Consider the following 23549-nt stretch of genomic DNA (forward strand, 5'->3'; position numbering starts at 1 on the left):
CTAGTATTTATGAGAGAAACTAGTATTACAGGCATACTTTGCTTTACTGTAATTCACAGATACTGCATTTTTTAATAAATTGAAAGTCTGTGGCAACCTTTTGTCTATCAAGTCTATCAAGTAATTTATCCAACAGTATGTACTGATTTTGTGTCTGTGCCACATTTTGGTAATTTCCACAATAGTTCAAGCTTTTTTATTATTATATTTGTTACAGTGATCTATGATCAGTGATCTTTGATGTTACAACTGTAATTGTTTTGGAGTGCCATGAACAACACCCATAAGATGGCAAACTTAATAAATAAATGCTGTATGTGTTCTCACTGCTCCACTGAGCAGCCATTCCTCCGTCTCTCCCTCTCCTGGAGCCTCCCTATTTCCTGAGACACAATAATATTGAAATTAGGCCAATTAGTAACCCTACAATGGCCTCTAAGTGTTCAAGTGAAATGAAGAATCATATGTCTCTCATTTAAATCAAAAACTAGAAATGATTAAGTTCAGTGAAGAAGGTACATTGAAAGCCCAGATATGCCAAAAGCTAGGCCTCTTGCACCAGTTAGCCAAGTTGTGAATGAAAATGAAAAGCTCTTGGAGGCTGTTACAAGTGCTACTCCAGTGAACACACAAATGATAAAAAAGCAAAATAATCAGTCTTTTTTTTTTTTTTTTTTTTTTTTGAGACAGAGTCTTGCTCTGTTGCCCAGGCTGGAGTCAGTAGCACAACCTCGGCTCACTATAACCTCTATCCACCTCCCAGGTTCAAACGATTCTCCTGCCTCAGCCCCTCGAGTAGCTGGGACTACAGGTGAGCACCACCATGCCCGGCTAATTTTTTTGTATTTTTAGTAGAGACGGGGTTTCACCATATTGGCCAGGCTGGTCTCGAACTCCTGACCTCGTGATCCACCCACCTCGGCCTCCCAAAGTGCTGGGATTACAGACGTGAGCCACCATGCCTGGCCAAAAGCGAAATAGTCTTATTGTTGATATGGAGAAAATTTCAGTGGTCTGAATAGATCAAACCAGCCACAACATTTCCATTTAAGCCAAAGCCTAATCTTGACCAAGGCAGCAACTCCCTTCAATTCTATGAAGGCTGAGAGAGGTAAGGAAGCTGCAGAAGAAAAATCTGAAGCTAGCAGAGGTTGATTCACAAGGTTTAAGGAAAGAAGCCATCTCTCTAACATAAAGGTACAAGGTAAAGTGCTGTTATGGAAGCTGCAGCAAATTATCCAGAAGATATAGCTAAGATAATTGATGAACATGACTCCACTAAACAGCAGGATTTCAGTGTAGACAAAACAGCCTTCTATTAGAAGAAAATGGTATCTAGGACTTTCATAGCTAGAGAGAAGTCAATGCCTAGATTCAAAGCTTCAAAGGACAGGCTGACTTTCTTGTTAGGAGCTGGTAACTTTAAGTTGAAGCCAGTGCTCGTTTACCATTCTGAAAATACTAGGGCCCTTAAGAATTATGCTAAATCTACTCTGTCTGTGCTCTATCAACGAACAACAAAAGCCTGGATGACATCCCATCTGTTTACAGAATGTTTTACTGAATTTTTTGAACCCCACTGTTGAGACTTACTGCTCAGAAAAAAAGATTCCTTCCAAAATATTACTGCTCACTGACTATGCACCTAGGCACCCAAGAACTCTGATGGAAATGTACAGGGAGATTAATGTTGGTTCCATGCCTACTAACATAGCAGCCCATGGATCAAGGGATAGTTTCAATTTTCAAGTCCTATATTATTTTTGTTTGTCTTTACAGAGTGGGTTCCCTAAAAAAGGTCTTATTATTTAAGAAATACATTTCATAAGGTTATAACTGCCATATACAGTAATTCCTCTGATGAATCTGAGCAAAATAAATCAAAAACTTTCTGGAAAGGATTCACCATTCTAGATGCCATTAAGAATATTCATGATTCATAGGAGAAAGTCAAAATATCAACAGAATTTGAAATGTTTATTATAACCCTCATGGATGACTTTGAGGAGTTCAAGACTTCAGTGGAATAAGTAACTGCAGATGTAGTGGAAATAGCAAAAGAACTAGAATTAGAAGTGGAGCCTGAAAGTTAGCCAGGCATAGTAGCACACACCTGTAGTCCCAGCTACTCAGGAGGCGGGGATGGGAGAATCGCTTGAACCCAGGAGTTCGAGGTGGCAGTGAGCCATGATCACGCCATTGCATTCCAACCTGGAGGACACAGTGAGATGCTGTCTCAAAAAAATATAAATAAATAACTGTTTTTGGTTTTTTTTTTTTTTTGAGACAGGGTCTTACTCTGTCACTCAGGCTGAAATACAGTGGCGTGACCTTGGCTCACTGCAATCTCCATCTCCCGGGTTCGAGTGATTCTCCTGCCTCAGCCTCATGAGTAGCTGGGTTTACAGGTGCCTGCCACCATGCCCAGCTAATTTTTATACTTTTAGTAGAGATGCAGTTTCACCATGTTGGCCAGGCTGGTTTTGAACTCCTGACCTCAGGTGATCCACCTGCCTCGGCCTCCCAAAGTGCTAGGATTATAGGTGTGAGCCACCGCACCTGGCCAATACAAACATTTTTTAAAGTGGAGCCTGAAGACGTGACCAAATTGCTGCAATCTCATGATAAAACTTTAACAGATGAGGAGTTGCTTCTTACAAATGAGCAAAGTGGTTTCCTGATATGGAATCTGGCCCCAGTGAAGATGTGAATATTGCTGAAGTGACAACAAAGGATTTAGAATATTACATAAACTTGATTGATAAAGCAGCAGCAGGGTTGGGGAGAATTGACTCCACCCCTGAAGAAAGTTCTACCATGGCTAAAATGCTACAGAGAAATCTTTCACGAAGAGTCAATCTATGTAGCAAACTTCATTGCTCTCTGATTTCAAGAACTTGCCACAGCCAAACAGATCCGTTGAAAGAAGCCACACAGTGCTGTAAATTCCATGAGACAGGCGAAAAACCATGAGCTCCCAAAGTGTGAGAGGGGGGAAAAAACCTGCCTCTGAACACACATTCCCCATTGGGGAATCTGAAAATCCAGATCACAGGAGAAGGATTTAACCTTACCTACAGCTGAAATGGATTTAGAGAGCCGAGTGAAATATAAAAGTAGAAGCAGCAGCAGGAAGAGCCTTGTAGGCACTCCCAGTCTCCAGCTCAAGCCCAGGGAAGCCATTCCTGACTACATCTCACAGGGGCCCTCGGGGAAAGCAGACAGCAGAAGTAGGGAGGGTCATGGGGGGAAAAAAGCTTCCAAATGAAACTCATAATAATTTTGACCAGGCATGAATTTTCTTAAGCAGAATCCAGGGAATGAATGGGAACTGCTGCAGATATGAGCACAAAAGCTGCCCAGTGGGCAGACAGGGATGTAGACAGGGAGGGGCAGGGCCTGAAAGCCATGCTCGCTTTCTCAGTGGGGAAACTTACATTCAGGGGCAAGGTCTGAGGAGTGAGGGGGTGCACCACAGAAGTAAGACCAGCCTCACCAACTGCATGGGAGCTGGGTGAAGCCTTTCATTACCAGCTATTCCCCACTTCCCTGGCAAACTATATGACACAGCAGAGGCAGCCATAATCCTCTCTGGAACATAACCCTATTGGCCCAAGAACCACCCCCCATCCCCTACAGTGGCTACAGCAAGCCCCACCCAAGGAGAGTCTGAGCCCATATCCACCTAATCCTTCCCCTACCTGATGGTATTTCTCTACCTGCCCTGGTTGCTGAACACAAAAGACAGAAATTCTTGGGAGCTTTATGCCCCACCCATTGCCTGAGAAACCAGAATACTAACCCTGGCCAACTTAAGACAAACTTAGATCCCCCAACTAGCACCACAGCTAGTGCTCTCTTGAAAGCACCACCTCCTGGCTGAAAGCCAACTAACTCAGGCCATTACAGCAACTCATGACAAAATAATCCTGCTCCCAGGAAAGATAAAATAACAGCTAATATACCACTGCCTGGAACATCCTGGCTAACCAGAGGTCCTGAGTCTGTTCACATGACAACTTCACTACTAGCATAACCAGCATTTGAGAAAGCCGACACATTAAATATATCTACAACCAAGGACTCTCACAGAGTCTACTTACTGCCCTGCCACCCCTACCAGAGCAGGTGCTGGTATCAATGGCTGGGACACCTGAAGATGGATTACATCACAGGACTCTGCAGACATTCTTCAGCACCAGCCTTAGGGCCTGGTAACTCCACAGTGTGACTAGAACCAGAAGAGCAATAACAATCACACCAATCCAGCTCTCAGGAAGCCCCAAGCCCCATCCCTAGAGGAAGGGAGAGAGCACAACATCAAGGGATCAGCCTATGGGACAAAAGAATCTGAACAGACGCCTTGAGTTTCAGACCTTTCCACTGAAACAGTCTACTCAAATGAGAAGGAACCAGAAAAGTGATTCTGGTAATATGATAAAACAGGGTTCTATAAAACCCCCCAAAAATCATACTAGCTCCCCAGCAATGGATCCAAACCAGGAAGAAATTTCTGAATTGCCAGATAAAGAATTCAGAAGGTTGATTATTCAGCTATTCAAGGAGATACCAGAACAAGGTGAAAATCAACTTAAAGAAATTTAAAAAAATACAAGATATGGATGAAAAATTCTCCAGAGAGAAATAGAGATCATAAAGAAAAAACAATCACAAATTCTGGAAATGAAAGACACACTTAGAGAAATACAAAATGCACTGGAAAATTTTAATAATAGACTAGAACAAGTAGAAGAAAGTACTTCAGAGCTCGAAGACAAAGCTTTCAAATTAACCCAATCAGACAAAAACAAAGAAAAAAAATTTTAAAAATGAACAAAGCCTCCAAGAAATGTGGGATTATGTTAAACAGCCAACCCTAAGAATAATTGGTGTTCCTGAGGAAGAAGAGAAACATAAAAGTTTGAAAAACTTATTTGAGGAAATAATTGAGGAAAAGTTCCCTGGCCTTGCTAGAGATCTAGACATCCAAATACAAGAAGTTCAAAGAACACCTAGGAAATTCATCACAAAAAGATCATACCTAGGCACATAGTTATCAGGTTATCTAAAGTCAAGATGAAGGACAGAAACTTAAGAGCTGTGACATAATAGCCTCAGATAACCTATAAGGGAAAACCTAACAGATTAACAGCTGATTTCTCAGCAGAAACCTTACAAGCCAGAAGGGATTGGGGTCCCATCTTTAGTTTCCTGAAACAAAATAACTGTCAGCCAAGAATTTTGTATTCAGCAAAACTAGGCTTCATAAATGAAGGAGAGATAGTCTTTTTCAGATAAACAAATGCTGAGAGAATTGGCCACTACAAGAAATGAAAGACACACTACAAGAAATGCTAAAAGGAGTTCTAAACCTTGAAATAAAACCTCAAAATACACCAAAATAGAACCTCCTTAAAGCATAAATTTCACAGGGCCTATAAAACGATAACAGAATTTTTTTAAAAAAAGGTATTTAGGCAACAACTAGCATTACGAATAGAACAGTACCTTATATCTCAATACTGTATTAACATTGAATAGAAATGGCCCAAATGCTCCTTTTAAAAGACAAAGAATGGCAGAATGGATAACAACCCACAAACCAAGTATCTGCTGCCTTCAAGAGACTCACCTAATGCATAAGGACTCACATAAACTTAAGGTAAAGGGGTAGAAAAAGATATTCTACACAAATGGAAATCAAAAGCGGGCAGGAATAGCTATTCTTATGTCGGACAAAACAAACTTTAAAGGAATAATAGTTCAAAAAGACAGAGAAGGACATTATATAATGAAAAAAATGATTCGTCCAACAGGAAAATATCACAATCCTATATATGCACCTAACCCTGGAGCTCCAAAATTTGTAAAACAATTACTACTAGAGACCTAAGAAATGAAATACACAGCAACACAACAATAGTGGGGGACTTCAATACTCCACTGACAGCACTAGACAGGTCATCAAGACAGAAAGTCAACAAAAAAAGAATAGAGTTAAATATACCCTAGAACAAATGGACTTAACAGATATTTAGTCTCAATAAATTTAAGATAATTGAAATTCTATCTAGTATCCTCTCATACCACAGTGGAATAAAACTGAAAATTAGCTCCAAAAGGAACCCTCAAAGCTATACAAATACACGACCAGACGTGGTGGCTCATGCCTGTAATCCCAACACTTTAGGAAGCTGAGGTGGGCGGATCACCTGAGGTCAGGAGTTCAAGACCAGCCTGGCCAACATGATAAAACCATGCCTCTACTAAAAATACAAAAATTAGCCAGCCATGTACTAAAAATACATGGTGGCACGGGCTTGTAATCCCAGCTACTAGGGAGGCTGAGGCAGGAGAATTGTTTGAACCTGGGAGGCAGAGGTTGCAATGAGCTGAGATCGTACCATTGCATTCCAGCCTGGGTGACAGAGCAAGACTCCATCTCAGAAAAAATAAATAAATAAAAATAAATAAAATAAATAAAAATTAAAACTATACAAATACATGGAAATTAAAATTTCTGCTCTTGAATAATCTTTGGGTCAACAATGAAATAAAGATGGAAATTTAAAAATTTTTTGAACTGAATGATAACAGTGACACAACCTATCAAAACCTCTGAGACACAGCAAAAGCAGTGCTAAGAGGAAAGTTCATAGCATTAAATACCTACATCACCAGGCGTGGTGGCTCATGCCTGCAATCCTAGCACTTTGGGAGGCCAAGGCGGGCAAATCACAAGGTCAGGAGTTCGAGACCAGCCTGGCCAACATGGTGAAATCCTGTCTCTACTAAAAATACAAAAAATTAGCCAGGCGTGGTGGTGGGCGCCTGTAATCCTAGCTGCTCAGGAGGCTGAGGCAGCAGAATCGCTTGAACAGAAGAGGCGGAGGTTGCAGTGAGCCAAGATCGTACCACTGCACTCCAGCCCAGGTGACAGAGTGAGACTCATCTCAAAAAAAAAAAAAAAAAACCCACACCAAAACATCTGAAGGAGCACAAACAGAAAATCTAAGGTCACACTTCAAGGAACTAGAGAAACAAGAATAAACTGAACCCAAACCCAGCAGAAGAAAAGAAGTAACAAACATCAGAGCAGAACTAAACTGTAACAAACAAACAAAAAATACCAAACATACACAAAAGATTAACAAAACACTGGTTCTGGGTGTGGTGCAGTGGCTCACGTCTGTAATCCCAGCACTTTGGAAGGCCAAGGGAGGCAGATCATTTGAGGTCAGGAGTTTGAGCCTGACCGACATGGTGAAATCCCATCTCTACTAAAAATACAAAAAAATTAGCCGGGTGTGGTGGCAGGCCACCTGTAGTCCCAGCTACTTGGGAGGCTGAGGCAGGAGAATCACTTGAACCTGGGAGGCAGAGGTTGCAGTGAGCCAAGATGGCATCACTGCACTCCAGCCTGGGTGACAGAGCGAGACTCTGTCTCAAAAAAAAAAAAAAAAAAAAAAAAAAAGCTGGTTCTTTGAAAATATAAACACAATTGATAGACCATTAGCAAGATTAACCAAGAAAAGAAGAAGATTCAAGTAAGTTCAATTAGAAACAAAACAGGAGATATTACAACCGATACAACAAAAATATAAAAGATCATTCAATAGTACTATGAATACTTTATATGCACAAACGAGAAAATCTAGAGGAGATGGATAAATTCCTGGAAATATACAACCCTCCTAGATTAAATCAGGAAGAAAGAGAAACTCTGAACAGACTAATAACAAGTAGCAAGACTGAAACAGTCATAAAAAAACTGCCAAGAAAAAAGTCCAAGAAAACAAAAATAAATTAATTAAATTAAAATTTAAAAATTTTAAGTGCAGGACCAGATGGATTCACAGCTGAATTCTACCAGTCAAAGAAGAATTGCTACCAATCTTACTGAAACTATTCCAAAAGACAGAGAAAGGGAATCCTCCCTAAATCATTCTACGAAGCCAGTATCACCCTAATACCAAAACCAGGAAACGATATAACAATAAAGAAAACTAGAGACCAATATCCCTGATGAACATAGATGCAAAAATCCTCAACAAAATGCCAGCTAACCAAATCCAAAAGCATATCAAAAAGGTAATACACCATGATCAAGTGAGTTTCATACCAGAGATGCAGAGATGGTTTACCATACACAAGTCAATAAATGTTGGCCGGGCGTGGTGGCTCTTGCCTGTAATCCCAGCACTTCAGGAGGCCGAGGTGGGTGAATCATTTGAGGTCAGGAGTTCAAGACCAGCCTGGCCAACGTGGTGAAACCCCGCTTCTATTAAAAATGCAAAAATTAGCCAGACGTGGTGGCAGGTAGTCCCAGCTACTCAGGAGGCTGAGGCAGGAGAATCACTTGAACCCGGGAGGCAGAGGTTGCAATGAGCTGAGATGGTGCCACCGCACTCCGGACTGGGTGACAGAGCAAGACTCTGTCTCAAAAATAACTAAATAAAATAAAAATAAATGTGATACGTCACATAAACAGAATTAAAAACAAAAATCACATGATCATCTCAATAGATACAGAAAAAGTATTTGACAAAATCCAGTATCCCTTCATGATTAAAACCTTCATCAAAACTGGCACAGAAGGGACGTACCTCAAGGTAATAGAGCCATACCTCAACATAATAGAAGGCATCTATGACAAACACATGACCAACACTATACTGAATGGGGAAAAGTTGAAAGCATTCCCCCTGGGAACTGGAACAAGACAAGGATGCTACTTTCACCACTTCTATTTAACATAGTACTGGAAGTCCTCACCAGAGCAATCAGGCAAGAGAAAGAAATAAAGGGCATCCAAATTGGTAAAGAGGAAGTCACACTGTCACTGTTCACTGATGATATGATTGTATACATAGGAAACCCTAAAGACTCATCCAAAAAGCTCCCAAATCTGACAAATGAATTCTTTAAAGTTTCAGCATACAAAATCAACGTACACAAATCAGTAGCACTGCTATGCACCAACAATGGCCAAGCTGAGAATCAAATCAAGAACTCAACCCCTTTTACAACAGCTGCATAAAAAAAATAATAACAATAGAATACTTAGGAATATACCTAACCAAGGAGGTGAAAGATCTCTAAAAGGAAAACTACAAAACACTACTGAAATAAATCACAGATGACACAAACAAATGGAAACACATCCCATGCTCATGGATGGGTATAATCAATACTATGAAAATGATCATACTGCCAAAAGCAATCTTTAGATTCAATGCAATTCCCATCAAAGTACCATCATCATTCTTCACAGAAGCAGAAAAAGCAATCCTAAAATTCACTGAACCAAAAAAGAGCCCAAATAGCCAAGGTAAGCAAACAAAAAAGAACAAATGTAGAGGCATCACATTACCCAACTTCAAATTATACTACAAGACTATAGTAACCAAAACAGCATAGTACTGGTATAAAAATAGGCACACAGACCCATGGAACAGAATAGAGAACCCAGAAAGAAAGCCAAACACTTATAGCCAACTGATCTTTGACAAAGCAAACAAAAGCATAAAGTGGGGAAAGGACACCCTATTCAACAAATGGTCCTGGGATAACTAACAAGCTACGTGTAGAAGAATGAAACTCATCTCTCACCTTATACAAAGTCAACTGGAGATGGATCAACTCAAACCTAAGTAAGATCTGAAACCATAAAAATTCTAGAAGATAACATTGGAAAAAACTCTTCTAGACATTGACTTAGGCAGAGTTCGTGACCAAGAACCCAAAAGCAAATGCAACAAAAACAAAAATAAATAGATGGAACCTAATTAAACTAAAAAGCTTCTGCACAGCAAAAGAAATAATCAGCAGAGTAAACAGACAACCCACAGAGTGGGAGAAAATCTTCGCAAACTATGCATCTGACAAAGAACTAATATCCAGAATCTACAAGGAACTGAAACAAATGAGCAAGAAAAAAACAAATAATCCCATCAAAAAGTGGACAAAGGACATGAACAGACAAAAGAAGATATACAGTTGGCCAAGAAGCATATGAAAAATATTCAACATCACTATCAAGGAAATGCAAATTAAAACTACAATGAGATACCACCTTACTCCTGCAAGAATGGCCATAATTAAAATATCAAAAAATATTAGATGTTGGCATGAATGTGGGGAAAAGGTAACACTTTTACACTGCTGGTGGGAATGTAAATTATTACAACCACTATGGAAAACAGTATGGTGATTCCTTGAAGAACTAGAAGAACTACCATTTGATCCAGCAATCCCACTAATGGGTATCTACCCAGAAGAAAATAAGTCATTATCTGAAAAAGCCACTTGCACAGGCATGTTTACAGCAGCACAATTTGCAATTGCAAAAATGTGGAACCAGCTTAAATGCCCAAGAACCAATGAGTGGATAAAGAAAATGTGATATGTATATATACCATGGAATACTACTCAGCCATAAAAAGGAATGAAATAATGGCATTCATGGCAACCTAGATGGAGTTGGACCCCATCATTCTAAGTGAAGTAACGCAGGAATGGAAACCCAAATATCCTGTGTTCTCACTTGTAAGTGGGAGCTAAGCTATGAGAATGCAAAGACATAACAATGATATAATGGACTTTGGGTACTCAGGGGGAAGTGTGGAGGGGGGGGATGAGGGATAAAAGACTACTACAGTGTACACTCCTTGAGTGACAGGTGCACCAAAATCTCAGAAATCATCACTGAAGTACTTATCCATGTAACCAAAAACCACCTGTCCCCCAAAAAGTACTGAAATAACATAAAAATGTTTTTTAAAAAGATCTTTACTAAAGATCTCTATTTGAGCAATCAGGATCTTAATATCTCCTCCAACCTGCTTCTCTCTCAGTAAGCCCTAATAATATCAACTATCTCATGTGCATAAGCCAGACATTTGAGACTAAATTTTGACCCTCTTTCCCTCATTCTAAATACGACATCAAGTTCTGTCCATTTTCCCTTCTTAATATCTCTCAAATTAGCCTTCTACTCTTCATCTGTCACTTTTAAACTATCACTATTGTCTTTCACCTGGACTACAACAAGTTCCTAATTAGTCTCTCCATTTCCACTCTTTTCTCCATCAATTCATTAAACACAGAAAAGTCAAAGTAAGCTTTTAACTTGGATTCAAATAATCTCATCTCGATGCTGAAAAAAAAAACTGCAATTGTATGCCACTGAAAATTTAAAGCATATAAATATTAAGATACCTTATCACACCCTACTTGCCTGTATGATCAGGCTATTCTCCAACCTCTTAACCTCACTTACATCTTTCAGAACAAAGACACTTTTTCAGTCTATTATCTCTCCCATCATCATCCTATCCTAACAGAAACTTTCAATAACACCCCCTGCCAACTATTTATCTAGAAAACTTCTATTTACTGAAGATAATTCATGTATGACCTTCTCTGGGAAGTCTCACCTGATCTCCTTCTTCCTTCCCATCTCTTCTTCCTCAACCTCAAAGAATTAGGTTTATTACCTCTGATTCCCATCATATACCACAATAGAGTCATTGCTACATTTTTTACAACAGAACTGTGCTTAAAATGGATGGTTTGCTACTCCCATGAGACTCTGCTTTTTAAGGGTAATATATCTTAGCCATCTCCCTAGCACCCAGGACTAGCACAAAGTAGACATTTAAATATTTGCTAAATAAAGTGACTTCAAAATCACCATCACTATCACCATCACACTATCCTGAGTACCTGGGACCACAAGTATGTGCCAATGCACCTGGCTGTGTCTCATATTTACATTCCCACAGTTCCTAGTAAGCTCTTAACATAGCAGATATGAAATAATTTTATGTTGAATGATATACCTTTAAGAAACTAGGGAGGGCTGGGTGCGGTAGCTCACACCTGTAATGCCAACACTTTGGGAGGCCAAGGCAGGCGGATCACCCGAGGTCAGCAGTTGGAGACCAGCCTGGCCAACATGGTGAAACCCCATCTCTACTAAAAATACAAAAAAGAAAAGAAAAGAAAAGAAAAAATGGAAAAAGGAAAAGAAATTATAAGTTTGTTTTCTTCCAAGTATTCACCTGAAATCTATTAACTCAGGAGGAAAAAACAGTTCTTCAGAAAATAAAGCTTGGCCCTGTCTCCAAGAGCTCTCTCTCAATGCAAGTCTGGTTTCATCAGAGAAAGTGACTTCACAGGAAAACAAATTATATGTAGTTAGTACCATTTTCTTTCTGATTCAGGAAAATTATGAACTTCTAGTACTAGTAAAGTGAATCCTAACATTTACAACATATAAGTTTGAGCAACCATAACATTTTCCTCAATATGCAAAATATCAAAGAAATTACTGTGATGGTTAATACTGAGCGTCAACTCGATTGGATTGAAGGATGCAAAATATTGATCCTGGGTGTAGAGGGTGTTGCAAAGGAGATTAACATTTGAATCAGTGGGCTGGGAAAAGCAAACCCACCCTTAATCTGGGTGGGCACCATCTAATCAGCTGCCAGCATGGCTAGAATATAAAGCAGGCAGAAAAATGTGAAAAGACTTGACCGGCCTAGCCTCCCAGCCTACATCTTTGTCCTGTGGTGGACGCTTCCTGCCCCCAAACACTGGATTCCAAGTTCTTCCGTTTTGGGACTCAGACTGGCTCTCCTTGCTCCTCAGTTTGCTGACAACCTATTGTGGGACCTTGTGATCGTGTGAGTTAACAGTTAATAAACTCCCCTTTACGTCTGTATGTGTGTGTGTGTGTATGTATGTGTGTGTGTGTGTATATATACATATATGTACATGTATTTCCTATTAGTTCTGTCCCTCTAGAGAGCCCTTACTAATAAATTACACGATAAGTACAAATTACCTTTTTTGTTTTTTGAGATGGAGTCTCACTCTGTCACCCATGCTGGAGTGCAGTGGTGCAATCTCAGCTCACTGCAACCTCCGTCTCCTGGGTTCAAGTGATTGCCCTGCCTCGGCCTCCCGAGTAGCTGGGATTACAGGCACATACCACCACGCGATCATAGCTTTTTGGCTATTCATATAACTTATTTTGTGAAGTGTCCAAATTTTTTGCTAGTTTTTAAGTCCTTTGAATTTCTTCTGTATAATACATTGATGGTGGGACTATCAAGTGTTACCACTTTGGAAAAGAGATTGGCAGTTTCTTAAAATTCTTAAAACATACACCTACCATATGATGCAGCCATTCCTCTCCTAGAGACTTACACAAGAGAAATGAAAGTATATGTCCACACAAAGAATTGTACATGAATGTTCACAGCAGGTTTATTTGTAATAGCTAAAAACTGGAAATAACCCAAATGACCATCAATAGATGAACAGGTAAACAAATTGTGGTATACCCAGAACAATAAACTACTACTCTGCAATAAAAAAGGAATAAACTATTGATACATGCATAATCTGGATGAGTATCAAAATAATTATGCTGAGTGAAAAAAGCCACACACACTTCCTTCCACCCCAAGAAGAGTACTCACTATATGTTTCCATTTATTTAAAAATTTCTAGAAAATGCAAACCAATCTATAATTACAGAAAGCAGATCAGCGGCTGCCAGGCGAAGGAGGGATTTAAAAAGGGGCAAGAGGAAACTTTGAGGGGTTTCATGGTTGTTTCCTAGGAAAGAGATGTATTTGTGTATATACAGTCAAAATTTATCAAACTGTACGCTTTAAAGCTTATTGTATTCAAGCTCAATAAAGATGAAAAAAACTACAAGAAAAATAATTTAAAAAAACAAAAACCCGGCCAAGCGGGGTGGCTCTCGCCTATAATCCCAACACTTTGGGAGGCCGAAGTGGGAGCATCGCTTGAGTCCACGAGTTCAAGACCAGCCTGGGCAACACAGTGAAACCCTGTCTCCACAAAAAATAAACAAAAAAATTATGGCCGGGCACAGTGGCTCACGGCTGTAATCCCAGCACTTTGGGAGGCCGAGGCGGGCGGATCACTTGAGGCCAGGCGTTGGAGACCAGCCTGGTCAACAAGATGAAACCCTGTCTCTACTAAAAACACAAAAATTAGCCGGGTGTGGTGGCACGCGCCTGTAATCCCAGCTACTTGGGAGGCTAAGGCAGTGAGCCGAGATCACGCCACTGCACTCCAGCCTGGACGACAGAGAGAGACTATGTCTCAAATATATACATTATAAATATATATATACTTTAATAAATAAAAAAATTAGCCGGGTGCGGTGGCAGGAGCATGTAGTCCCAGCTACTTGGGAGGCTGAGGTGGGAGGATCCCCAGCCCGAGCAAGAGACCCTGTCTCACAAGAAAATAAAAATAAAAAACTAACAAAAACACCCTCCAGATTCCCAGTCTCAATGTGACCCCATTTCACCGCTGGGAACCGCCCCTTCCCTCCTTAACCCTCCTCCATCTCAAGACTGATATTCATCCCTTCTTTCGAGGGGAAGGTTGAACCCTAACAGGTTCGCAAACTACTAAGACTCAAAGTACGCCCACTGTATTCCTGGATCCTCACCTCCTGCCACCAACCTCCTGTCTACCTTCACATTCGCACAGTTAGCCTTGCAGGAATAGTAACAAGTGCCCCCCATCCGCCGACCATCCCCTCCCGTTCATGTTCCCAAACATTCATCCACGAAGCGTAATCCGACCGAGCATATCCCGCTCCTGAAATACCACTAATGGGCACAGAACCACCAAAAGCTGAGCTCCTCAGTCGGCCCACCCCCGGGCACGTTGGAGTGTGGGGATTCGAACGCCCCCAAGTCCAGGTTACCTGCCACCGGCTGGCCGCGCCGGGGACAGTTCAGCCACCGCGGCGGGATCTTGTTGTGAGCCATGTCTTGGGGCTGCGCAGAGCTGCCCTCCCTCACCAACGTTCGCCGCGCCTTTGGAGCCGCCTCCCCGTGGTCCGGTGCACACCGGGGTCCGAGACACCCGAATCGCAGCCGTAATCTGAATTCCAACCTCTCCAATCCGGGTAACGTCAGGGGCGGCGCGCCACTTTCATTCAGGATCAACTCCACAGCTCCAGGAGAACCCACAATGCACCGCAACTTCCGCCCCCGAAAGCCCCGCCCCCTTTCCGAGGTCGGAGGGAAAGAAGAGGAAGCTCAGCGGAAGGATAGCAAAGAGTTAAGGCCGCGACGAATGGGAGGAGCGGGCCTTCTCTCGCCCCGCTCGGCACCGCCCCGCCCCGCCCCGCCCCGCCCCGTCCCGCTCCACGGACGCGCCCGGAAGCTACTGGTTCGCCTTTGCGCATGTGCAATTGCCCTTGTACCGAACTCCGCAGGAAGAAGCGTGTATTTTTTTCCCATCCAGACAACCTAGAGAAACCCAAAAAAGAGGGAAGCCAAGCGCCTTTCCATGCGTAGATTGCCCGCCACTTCCGTTAAGGCATCTATTTTACTGATGAAAAGAGGCCTTCTGAGCGTTACCACAGCTCAAGCTTGGCGTCCCAGCCGGATCTAGGTTTGATTTGCCATTAGGGAAAGTTGTTCAAGGGAACAAGTCTTAGGAGAATTCTAAGGGCATGAGATTGGAGTACCAGAAATGGGGAATTTTTCTTTTGGTGAGTACTTACGAGGATCTATGAAGCTTCTGAAATTAATTCCAGAACACTTAGAGTTTTGTTTGTACATTTCTGGATCAAAGTTTCAAAGCATACTGGGGAGTTTGAGAGGGTCCATGTCTCCAGAAAAAGTTACTAATTAATGTGGTATAATTGACAAAGGCAGGAATTGATCAGTGGAGAACCTCTTCGTGGCGTTGTTCTCCTTGGCCTACCAAATAAACAGTGCCTTTTATTTTCCCTTCGAGTTAAGCAGAGGTGCTTGAAAAAATTTTATAAATGCCGTCCTTTAACGAGCCTTTCCTTTGTTCCCAGATTAAAGTGTTAAATATAAAGCTGGATGATGGCGAATCAATTATAATGTAGTTTGGCTTTAAACACCAATGCTATATTGGAACTGCAAGAACGTAAGGCTGCAGGGAATACATTTTTAAAGCGTCGGTGGGGAACTTTCTGGGACGCTCAACCCCCTGAATGCCTGGACCCCCTCAGTAAGAGTCCCATCAATAGAGACAGTCCAACAGCAATCTCTCTGAGGCAGCCTGAGTTAGGTCACACTTCTGGTCTGTCCTGCTGTTGCATCTGCTCAGAACTGTTAGTGAAGGTGTAAACGCCTCCCCTGACAGAACAAGATAATACCCAGTTTCCTTTAAGGCCATCAGTCTACACAAATAATCTCCGATGAATTCCCTTTTCTGCTGATAGAGTGTGTACCATGCCCAAAGTGGTAAAAACCTTCCATCCCCAGACCCCCTCCAAGGATGGGAAAGGTGAGCCTGATCCTGGAAGAGTATCTTACCTTCCCCTTCTGGGGATGACTCCCCTTGGTGACTCCCCTTCCCACACACGCTATACCCAGTAGCTCAGTCCTAGGCACACAGAAGCTTCATACCACTGGCGAGCAACTGTTATTGGCTGTAAGGCAGCAATGTGCACTGGATTTTTATTCTGCTATCCAGTTATGCCCTCTCCATACTCATTGCCACAGAATTGGGAGGACCCTGTGGCTACCTTTTGTCCACAATAGAGAGTAGAGTAGGAGAGTGGCATCCCGATGAGCAGGCAGTTTCTCTCTGCCTGTCAGGAATGCCTTACCTGATGTGTGTTTCTGCCTATATTGCTCCTAGTCCCAAGTCTCTACTACTCTGTGAGAAGAAAAATAGATGCTCACAGATAGACCAACATGATTCCTCCCCCGCTTCCTGGAACCCCTGACACCCTCCCAGATATGTCTTGATCTCCTCTTTATCAGATGTAGATTCTCTTCATTGGTGAGTCTTTCATCAAACATCCATTTTGCCCATAAGGAAGAGTGTGTACATGTAAAAAATAAGATTGAACGTTCTCTTTTGGCAAAAGAGAGAGATCTTATCTGTCTTCCCTTTTCCTAGGACTTTTCCTTGAGAAAAACCTATAGTTATTAATCCTTCCTCTTCACTTTGATATGTAGATAAATCTTTTGTTTTTGCAGACAGGGTCTCACTTTCTCACCCAGGCTAGAGTGCAGTGGGCATGATCAGGGCAGCCTTACTGGAGCCTCAACCTCCCAAGCTCAAGCAATCCTCTCACCTCAGCCCCCAAGGAGCTGGGACTACAGGTGTAGGCCACCACACCCCACTAACTTTTTTATACTTTTTTCATCTCGAACTCCTGGGCTCAAGCAGCCCTCCCACCTCAGCCTCCCAAAGTGCTGATAAGACAGCCAGGTGGGAAGGATTCCCTGGCAGAATCTCCTTTTGACCTGAGCACTGGGAGGAATGCACACTGTGGTGGAGCCTTGGGAAATTTGCGCCATTTGCAGTGGGGAGGAGCCTGGCCCCTCCTTTTCCTAGGTGGAACCTGGGATTCAGTCTACCAGGCAGGAAGCACTCTGGCTTTGGGGAGAGTCTCTGTTTCCCTTTTTTTCTTTTTGCCCGATAAATTCCATTCTCACCCTTCAAGGCATCTGTGAGCCTAATATTTCATGGCCATGTGACAAGGACCCAGCTCTTAGCTGAACTAAGGAGAAAGTCCTACAACAGCTTTGGCACCCAATGTGGGGCTTGAGAAGCGGTTGAGTGACACGGGGACTCAAAACTTCTCACTGTCATTTCTAAGCCTTTTCATGCGTGGACTTCTGAGGGTAGGGAAACCATGCCCCCACTCCCATCGCTCCCTGGGGTCAGGGGCCTTTCCATGGCCTTTGCCTTCGTTTTTTGGGAAGGATAGGCAAGTCGCAGCTCCTCATTCCCTCTCCCCTCCCAGCTGGGGCTGGGGAATGCCACATGTCCACAGCATCTTCCCCTCCCCTGGCCAAGGCTCAACTCCATCTGATAAGCTTCTCTCCCTGGTAGAGGAACCATTTGCCTAAGAATAAAAGGTTATTCCCCCAGGCATCCTTTTTTCTTCACCCCATCAACAGTTAACTTTTAAACCAGATGTTTTTTTTCTTTTTCACTAGGCTAGGGATGATAAGGATCCCTGTTTATATTCTCCTTAAAGTTTGGTTGTGAAAAAGGATCTTATGGGGACTGGTTTTCTTCTGCCTGTCTGTGTAGCTATATATATGTTGTGTACATGATGTCTATAAAAAGAGCTCAAAGGCCAGGCACGGTGGCTCACACCTGTAATCCCAGCACATTGGGAGGCTGAGTCAGGCAGATCACCTGAGGTCGAGAGTTCAAGACCAGCCTGACCAACTTGGAGAAACCCCATCTCTACTAAAAATACAGAATTAGCCAGGCATGGTGGCACATGCCTGTAATCCCAGCTACTTGGGAGGCTGAGGCAGGAGAATCACTTAAACCTGGGAGGTGGAGATTGCACTCCAGCGTGGGCAGCAGGAGCAAAACTCCATCTCAAAAAAAAAAAAAAAAAAAAAAAAAGGAGCTCTAAGGCCAGGTGTGGTGGCTCATGCCTGTAATCCCAGCACTTTGGGAGGCCAAGGCAGGCAGATCATTTGAGAGTCAAGAGATTGAGACCAGCTTGGCCAACATGGTGAAACCCTGTCTCTACTAAAAATACAAAAATTAGCCAGGTGTGGTGATGTGCCTGTAGTCCCAGCTATTTGGGAGGCTGAGGCAGGAGAATCCCTTGAACCCAGGAGGCAGAGGTTGCATTGAGCTGAGATTGTACCACTGCACTCCAGCCTGGCCAACAGAACAAGACTCCGTCTCAAAAAAAAAAAAAAAAAAAAAAAAAAAAAACTCTAATTGGCCTAAAGGAAGACAAGTGCTTAGATCAAATATTTTTTAAAGGGAAGGTAAAAGATGTGGTACCTTTCAGTTCATGTGACTTTAATCTTTGAGAAATAAAAACAGCCTTAAAGATTATTGGTAAAAAACAGATGTCATCAAAATGTAAATAGGTGGACTAAATTATGCAGGTTAGGTACTAGTCTTGCTAAATGTTTTAATGTTATAAACTGCTTTTTGAGTTTTGAGAACTATCTGACTTGCTGGCTTCACAATTGATAAGTCCTGAGGACATATGGAACTAACTGTGTCATTAATTATGCTGGAAGGAGTCAAAACTTCGCTGCACCTGGCACACAATTAAAACAACTTACCAGGTTTTACATTAAAGTTAAAATTGCTGGGAGTTACCATTATAATGTATAATTGAAACTACTGAAAATAGATTTACATGCAAGGTGTGTAAGAACAGTAAATGTGTTTTTTAGTAAAAGGTAATGGAAGGCATGGAAATGTAAATTTTTGCCTAGGGTTAGAGAATTGTTTTAAATTAGGTAAGATAAAGCTAAAGGTTTAAACAAGTTCTGGAAGGTTAAAATTAATCTTGCAAAAGAAATGCTGTGTGTGAACATTGGCTAAATTCAAAAGTAAATTGAGCATTGAAATAAAAGCACAACAAAGTTTTCTTAAGGCACTAATCTGCACTTTAGCAAAATTTGTAAAGGGTTATAAAAAGTTTTTGCTTCTTTAAAATTTCTGAGTCATTTTGGCAAAATAAATAATTTATGGAAATCTGGAATTCTATTTCATAACATCAAGTGTTTTAAACCACTAACTAACAGGCTTCCCAAAAATCAAACTTCAGTTTCAAAATTGTCTTTCCTGACACCTGGCTTTTCAGAGGCTCCAGAATGACCCTAGAGTGTCCAGAAGAGAAATGTAAACAGGATTAGTTGACATGTTTAGGTATGTGGGATTGCCAAAATAATGTTCAGTTTTCTTTTTTTCTTTTCTTTTTTTTTTTTTTTTTTTTTTGAGACAGAGCCTCACTCTGTAACCAGGCTGGAGTGCAGTGACACGATCTCAGCTTACTGCAACCTCTGCCTCCTAGGTTCAAGTGATTTTCCTGCCTCAGCCTCCCAAGTAGCTGAGATTATAGGCACCCACCACCATGCCCAGCTAATTTTTTTGTATTTTAGTAGAGACAGGGTTTTGCCATTTTGGCCAGGCTGGTCTTGAACTCCTGACCTCAGGCGATCTACCCTCCTCAGCCTCCCAAAGTGCTGGGATTACAGGCATGAGCCACTGCACCCGGCCCAGTTTTCTTTAGGTTATATTATTGTGAATAATACTAATATATGTTCCAAAATTGTATGGGATTTCTAAAATTCTAATATCTGAGATAACCAAACTTCTTTGTCAATTGTGTTTCTAACTGTAACTACCCTGGACATTTTGTTATTCACAGACAACTGTTGTCTTGTTTTAATCCTTTTCAAAAGATGGTTTATAATGAGCTATAGAACGTTAACAGGTGCTCTCAAATACCGATTTCTGATGACTTTGGAGATTGTAACAAAAGGAAAAATGTACAAGACTCACAAAGAGCTGAAATGTTCATGAATATCAAGCAAATCAAGAACTAAATTGACTGAACTCAGAAAGCTGAAGCAATCTTTTTGACTTTTGCTTAGAATATTGCTGACCCTTATTTTTCAGAGTCAAGGAAACTTACTTTGAACTATTTACACCCTTTAATAATTGAGTAAGGTATACTCCTGTGAACAAAATTTGGAGTATCGGGGGAACCCACCCCCAGTATTTCAATGAAGGTGCTTTCTATTTTCCCTAAGTGTCGGCCAGTCTGAGAAATAAAGAGAAAGAGTACAAAGAGGGGAATTTTACAGCTGGGCCGCCAGGGGCGACATCACATACCAGTAGGTCCGTGATGCCCACCTGAGCCGCAAAACCAGCAGGTTTTTATTAAGGACTTCAAAAGGGGAGGGGGTGTATGAACAGGGAGTAGGTCACAAAGATCACATGCTTCAAAGGGCAAAAAGGAGAACAAAGATCATATGCTTCTAGGCCAATAAATATCACGAGGCAAAGGGCAAAGCAAAGACCACAAGGCAAAGCGCAAAATCAAAAACTCCTGATAAGGTTCTACGTTCAGCTGTGCACATATTGTCTTGATAAATATCTTAAACAACAGAAAACAGGATTCAAGAGCAGAGAACCAGTCTGACCTCAAATTTACCAGGGCGGGGTTTCCCAATCCTAGTAAGCCTGAGGGTACTGCAGGAGACCAGGGCATATTTTAGTCCTTATCTCAACTGCATAAGACAGACACTCCCAGAGCAGCTGTTTATAGACTTCCCCCACCAGGAATGTATTCCTTTCCCAGGGTCTTAATTATTAATATTCCTTGCTAGGAAAAGAATTCAGCGATATCTTCCCTACTTGCATGTCTGTTTATAGGCTCTCTGCAAGAAGGAAAATATGGCTCTATTCTGCCCTACCCGGCAGGCAGTCAGACCTTATGGTTGTCTTCCCTTGTTCCCTGAAAATCACTGTTATTCTGTTCTTTTTCAAGGTGTACTGATTTCATATTGTTCAAACACATGTTTTACAATCAATTTGTACAGTTTGACACAATAGTGGTCTTGAGGTGACGTACATTCTCAACTTATGAAGATAATAGGATTAAGAGACTAAAGTAAGACAGGCATAAGAAATTATAAGAGTTTTATTAGGGAAGTGATAAATGTCCATATTAAAATGAAATCTTCACAATTTATGTTCAGAGATTGAAGTAAAGACAGGCATAAGAAATTATAAAAGTATTAATTTTGGGAACCGATATATGTCCATATTAAAATGAAATCTTCACAATTTATGTTCCTGTACTGCGGCTCCAGCCAGTCCCTCTGTTCGGGGTCCCTGACTTCCCACAACATTGGAGCATATTTGTCTCTCTGCCTGGCTTCTCCAGAATTTGGAAACTATCTGTGAGTATTCTTAACTTATGGCAATATAGTTGTTTGCATCAGCGCAGTAAGAATCCATTTTTCTTTTGCAACAGGACACAGTTGGAGAAACTGGTTGTTCTACCAAGGCTTTGACTGAAGGGTATGCTTCTCTTTCAGGAGTCAGTCTCAACTTGCAGAGCCAATAAAAGCCCCTTGGGGGAAAAATGGCCTCATATCCTTGTCTACGCAGTCCCTGTACAGGGTTCCTGACCTGTGGTCAGTAAAGAATGTCACTTTCTAACAGGCCTAGGAGCTCCAAGTTTCTCTTAGGACTTTAAAAGGAGAGATCACTCAACTCACAGGTATTTAAGGATACAAACCCAAGGCTGGGCTCAGCTTTAAAAGGCCTTCTCTGAGATTCCTTGTAAAACAGATTTCTATCAAAGCCAATCCAAAAGGCCTGTATAGGAATAATTACTCTTGCTGCACTTTATGCAGGCCAAGTATAAGACTAAAGTCTATTTTGCAAACAACTCAGTCCTACCATAATTTTTTTTAACAAAAATGAGGACTGGAGAGAGAGAAATTATGCTTCAAAACTTATCATACATTTGTCATTAAATTATAAACTCATCAGTTGTCTTTAAGTTTTTGCCTACATTTTAGACTAACCCTGCTTGTTCCTGTGAACCAACCAGCAATCTCTGGCTGTAGCCCAGAAAGAACAAGAGGGATGGGTAATGTAAAAATCCAGACCAATATTCTAGTTCTGACCAATTATCCTTCAAATCCTGCCAGGTGATGGGAATAAATAGGATGCCCATCACTCAGAGGTTTCCTTTTTGGGAAAGTAAGACCAAGGGAGCTAACCAAAGTCAAGCACGATGTGCCCAAATCCTAAGCAAGCATAACTATAGCCACCAGTTATCTGGGTGTGTCACAAGACATCCCTTTCTCTCCCTTGTTGGAGGAGGACTCAGTTCCACAGTTTCACCTTAGCATTTGGCTTATGAGAAGGAGTTCATGCAGTCCCCACCCTAGACACATTTTTGTCCCAAACTCAATTCCAAGCTTTGAGTTAAAGCCCTAGGAAAGAAAACTGGATCTGAGGGATGCAGAGGCAGACGATAACAGAAGTTTAAAGGCACAGCACAGGTGAGCATGGCTGATTCCTGCCGATTAAGCCAAGCCTCCTGTTTCATGGATAACGATCATGCTAGTATCCATGGCATAAATAAGGTCTAGGGAACTCCAGACTACTGACAGTAGGTGGGATAGAAACAGTGGTGAGATCAGATAATTCCTATTTTCTAGGCCCTCCTTGCTTCATGGGTGCAAGCCACTTTGGCACCCACGGCAGCACCTGACAAGGTCACCGGGACGCAGGGATGCAAAGACAGAAGTGGGAAAGAGAATGTTCTTCCCTCTCTCCCTCACATACCTGGGGTATCTGCTAGGAAGAGAAGGGAACAAGAGACTCCTGCTCCCCTTCTTTTAGATGGGTAGCCATTCATCTTCAGTCTGTACCTTTTTCAAACGCATCCTGAACCCCTGAGACTCCTTTAAAAAGCTCCTTCTTTTTTCTTCTCTCCTCCTCTGTCCTCTCTTCACAGATAGGTAATTGCATCTTCTCACTACAGGACACTCCCCTCAGATGCATCCTCCAAACTGGAAAGGTTAATTTCCCAAACCTTAAACTGGTTGGTTTAGGATTAGGCTCAGGGGAAGGGAACGCCCTGTTGGAAGAAGGGAACACATGTTGGAAGAAGCCCAACATGCTGGCAAAAGGGTCAAGTTTACTACCAGTAGGGCTTGTGGCCTCCCTCTCCCCATGCAAACTGGTAAAAG

General features: G+C 41.8%; 1 protein-coding gene across 2 annotated transcripts in view; it reads right to left on the reverse strand.

Annotated features, from left to right (window-relative positions):
* Nucleotides 1-19015, reverse strand: part of RNGTT (RNA guanylyltransferase and 5'-phosphatase) — a 354408-nt gene extending 335393 nt beyond the window's left edge. The window contains exon 1 of one of the 2 annotated variants that reach the window (XM_003822864.5): nucleotides 14765-19015. In XM_003822864.5, the coding sequence (XP_003822912.1) occupies nucleotides 14765-14828 (64 nt within the window). In that variant the 5' untranslated portion in view covers nucleotides 14829-19015. The remainder of the gene's footprint in view (nucleotides 1-14764) is intronic. The other variant, XM_003822865.5, reaches the window with a different exon arrangement.
* Nucleotides 19016-23549: the final 4534 nt, after the last annotated feature.

Source organism: Pan paniscus, chromosome 5 (assembly GCF_029289425.2).
Source record: "Pan paniscus chromosome 5, NHGRI_mPanPan1-v2.0_pri, whole genome shotgun sequence".
Taxonomy (NCBI): domain Eukaryota; kingdom Metazoa; phylum Chordata; class Mammalia; order Primates; family Hominidae; genus Pan; species Pan paniscus.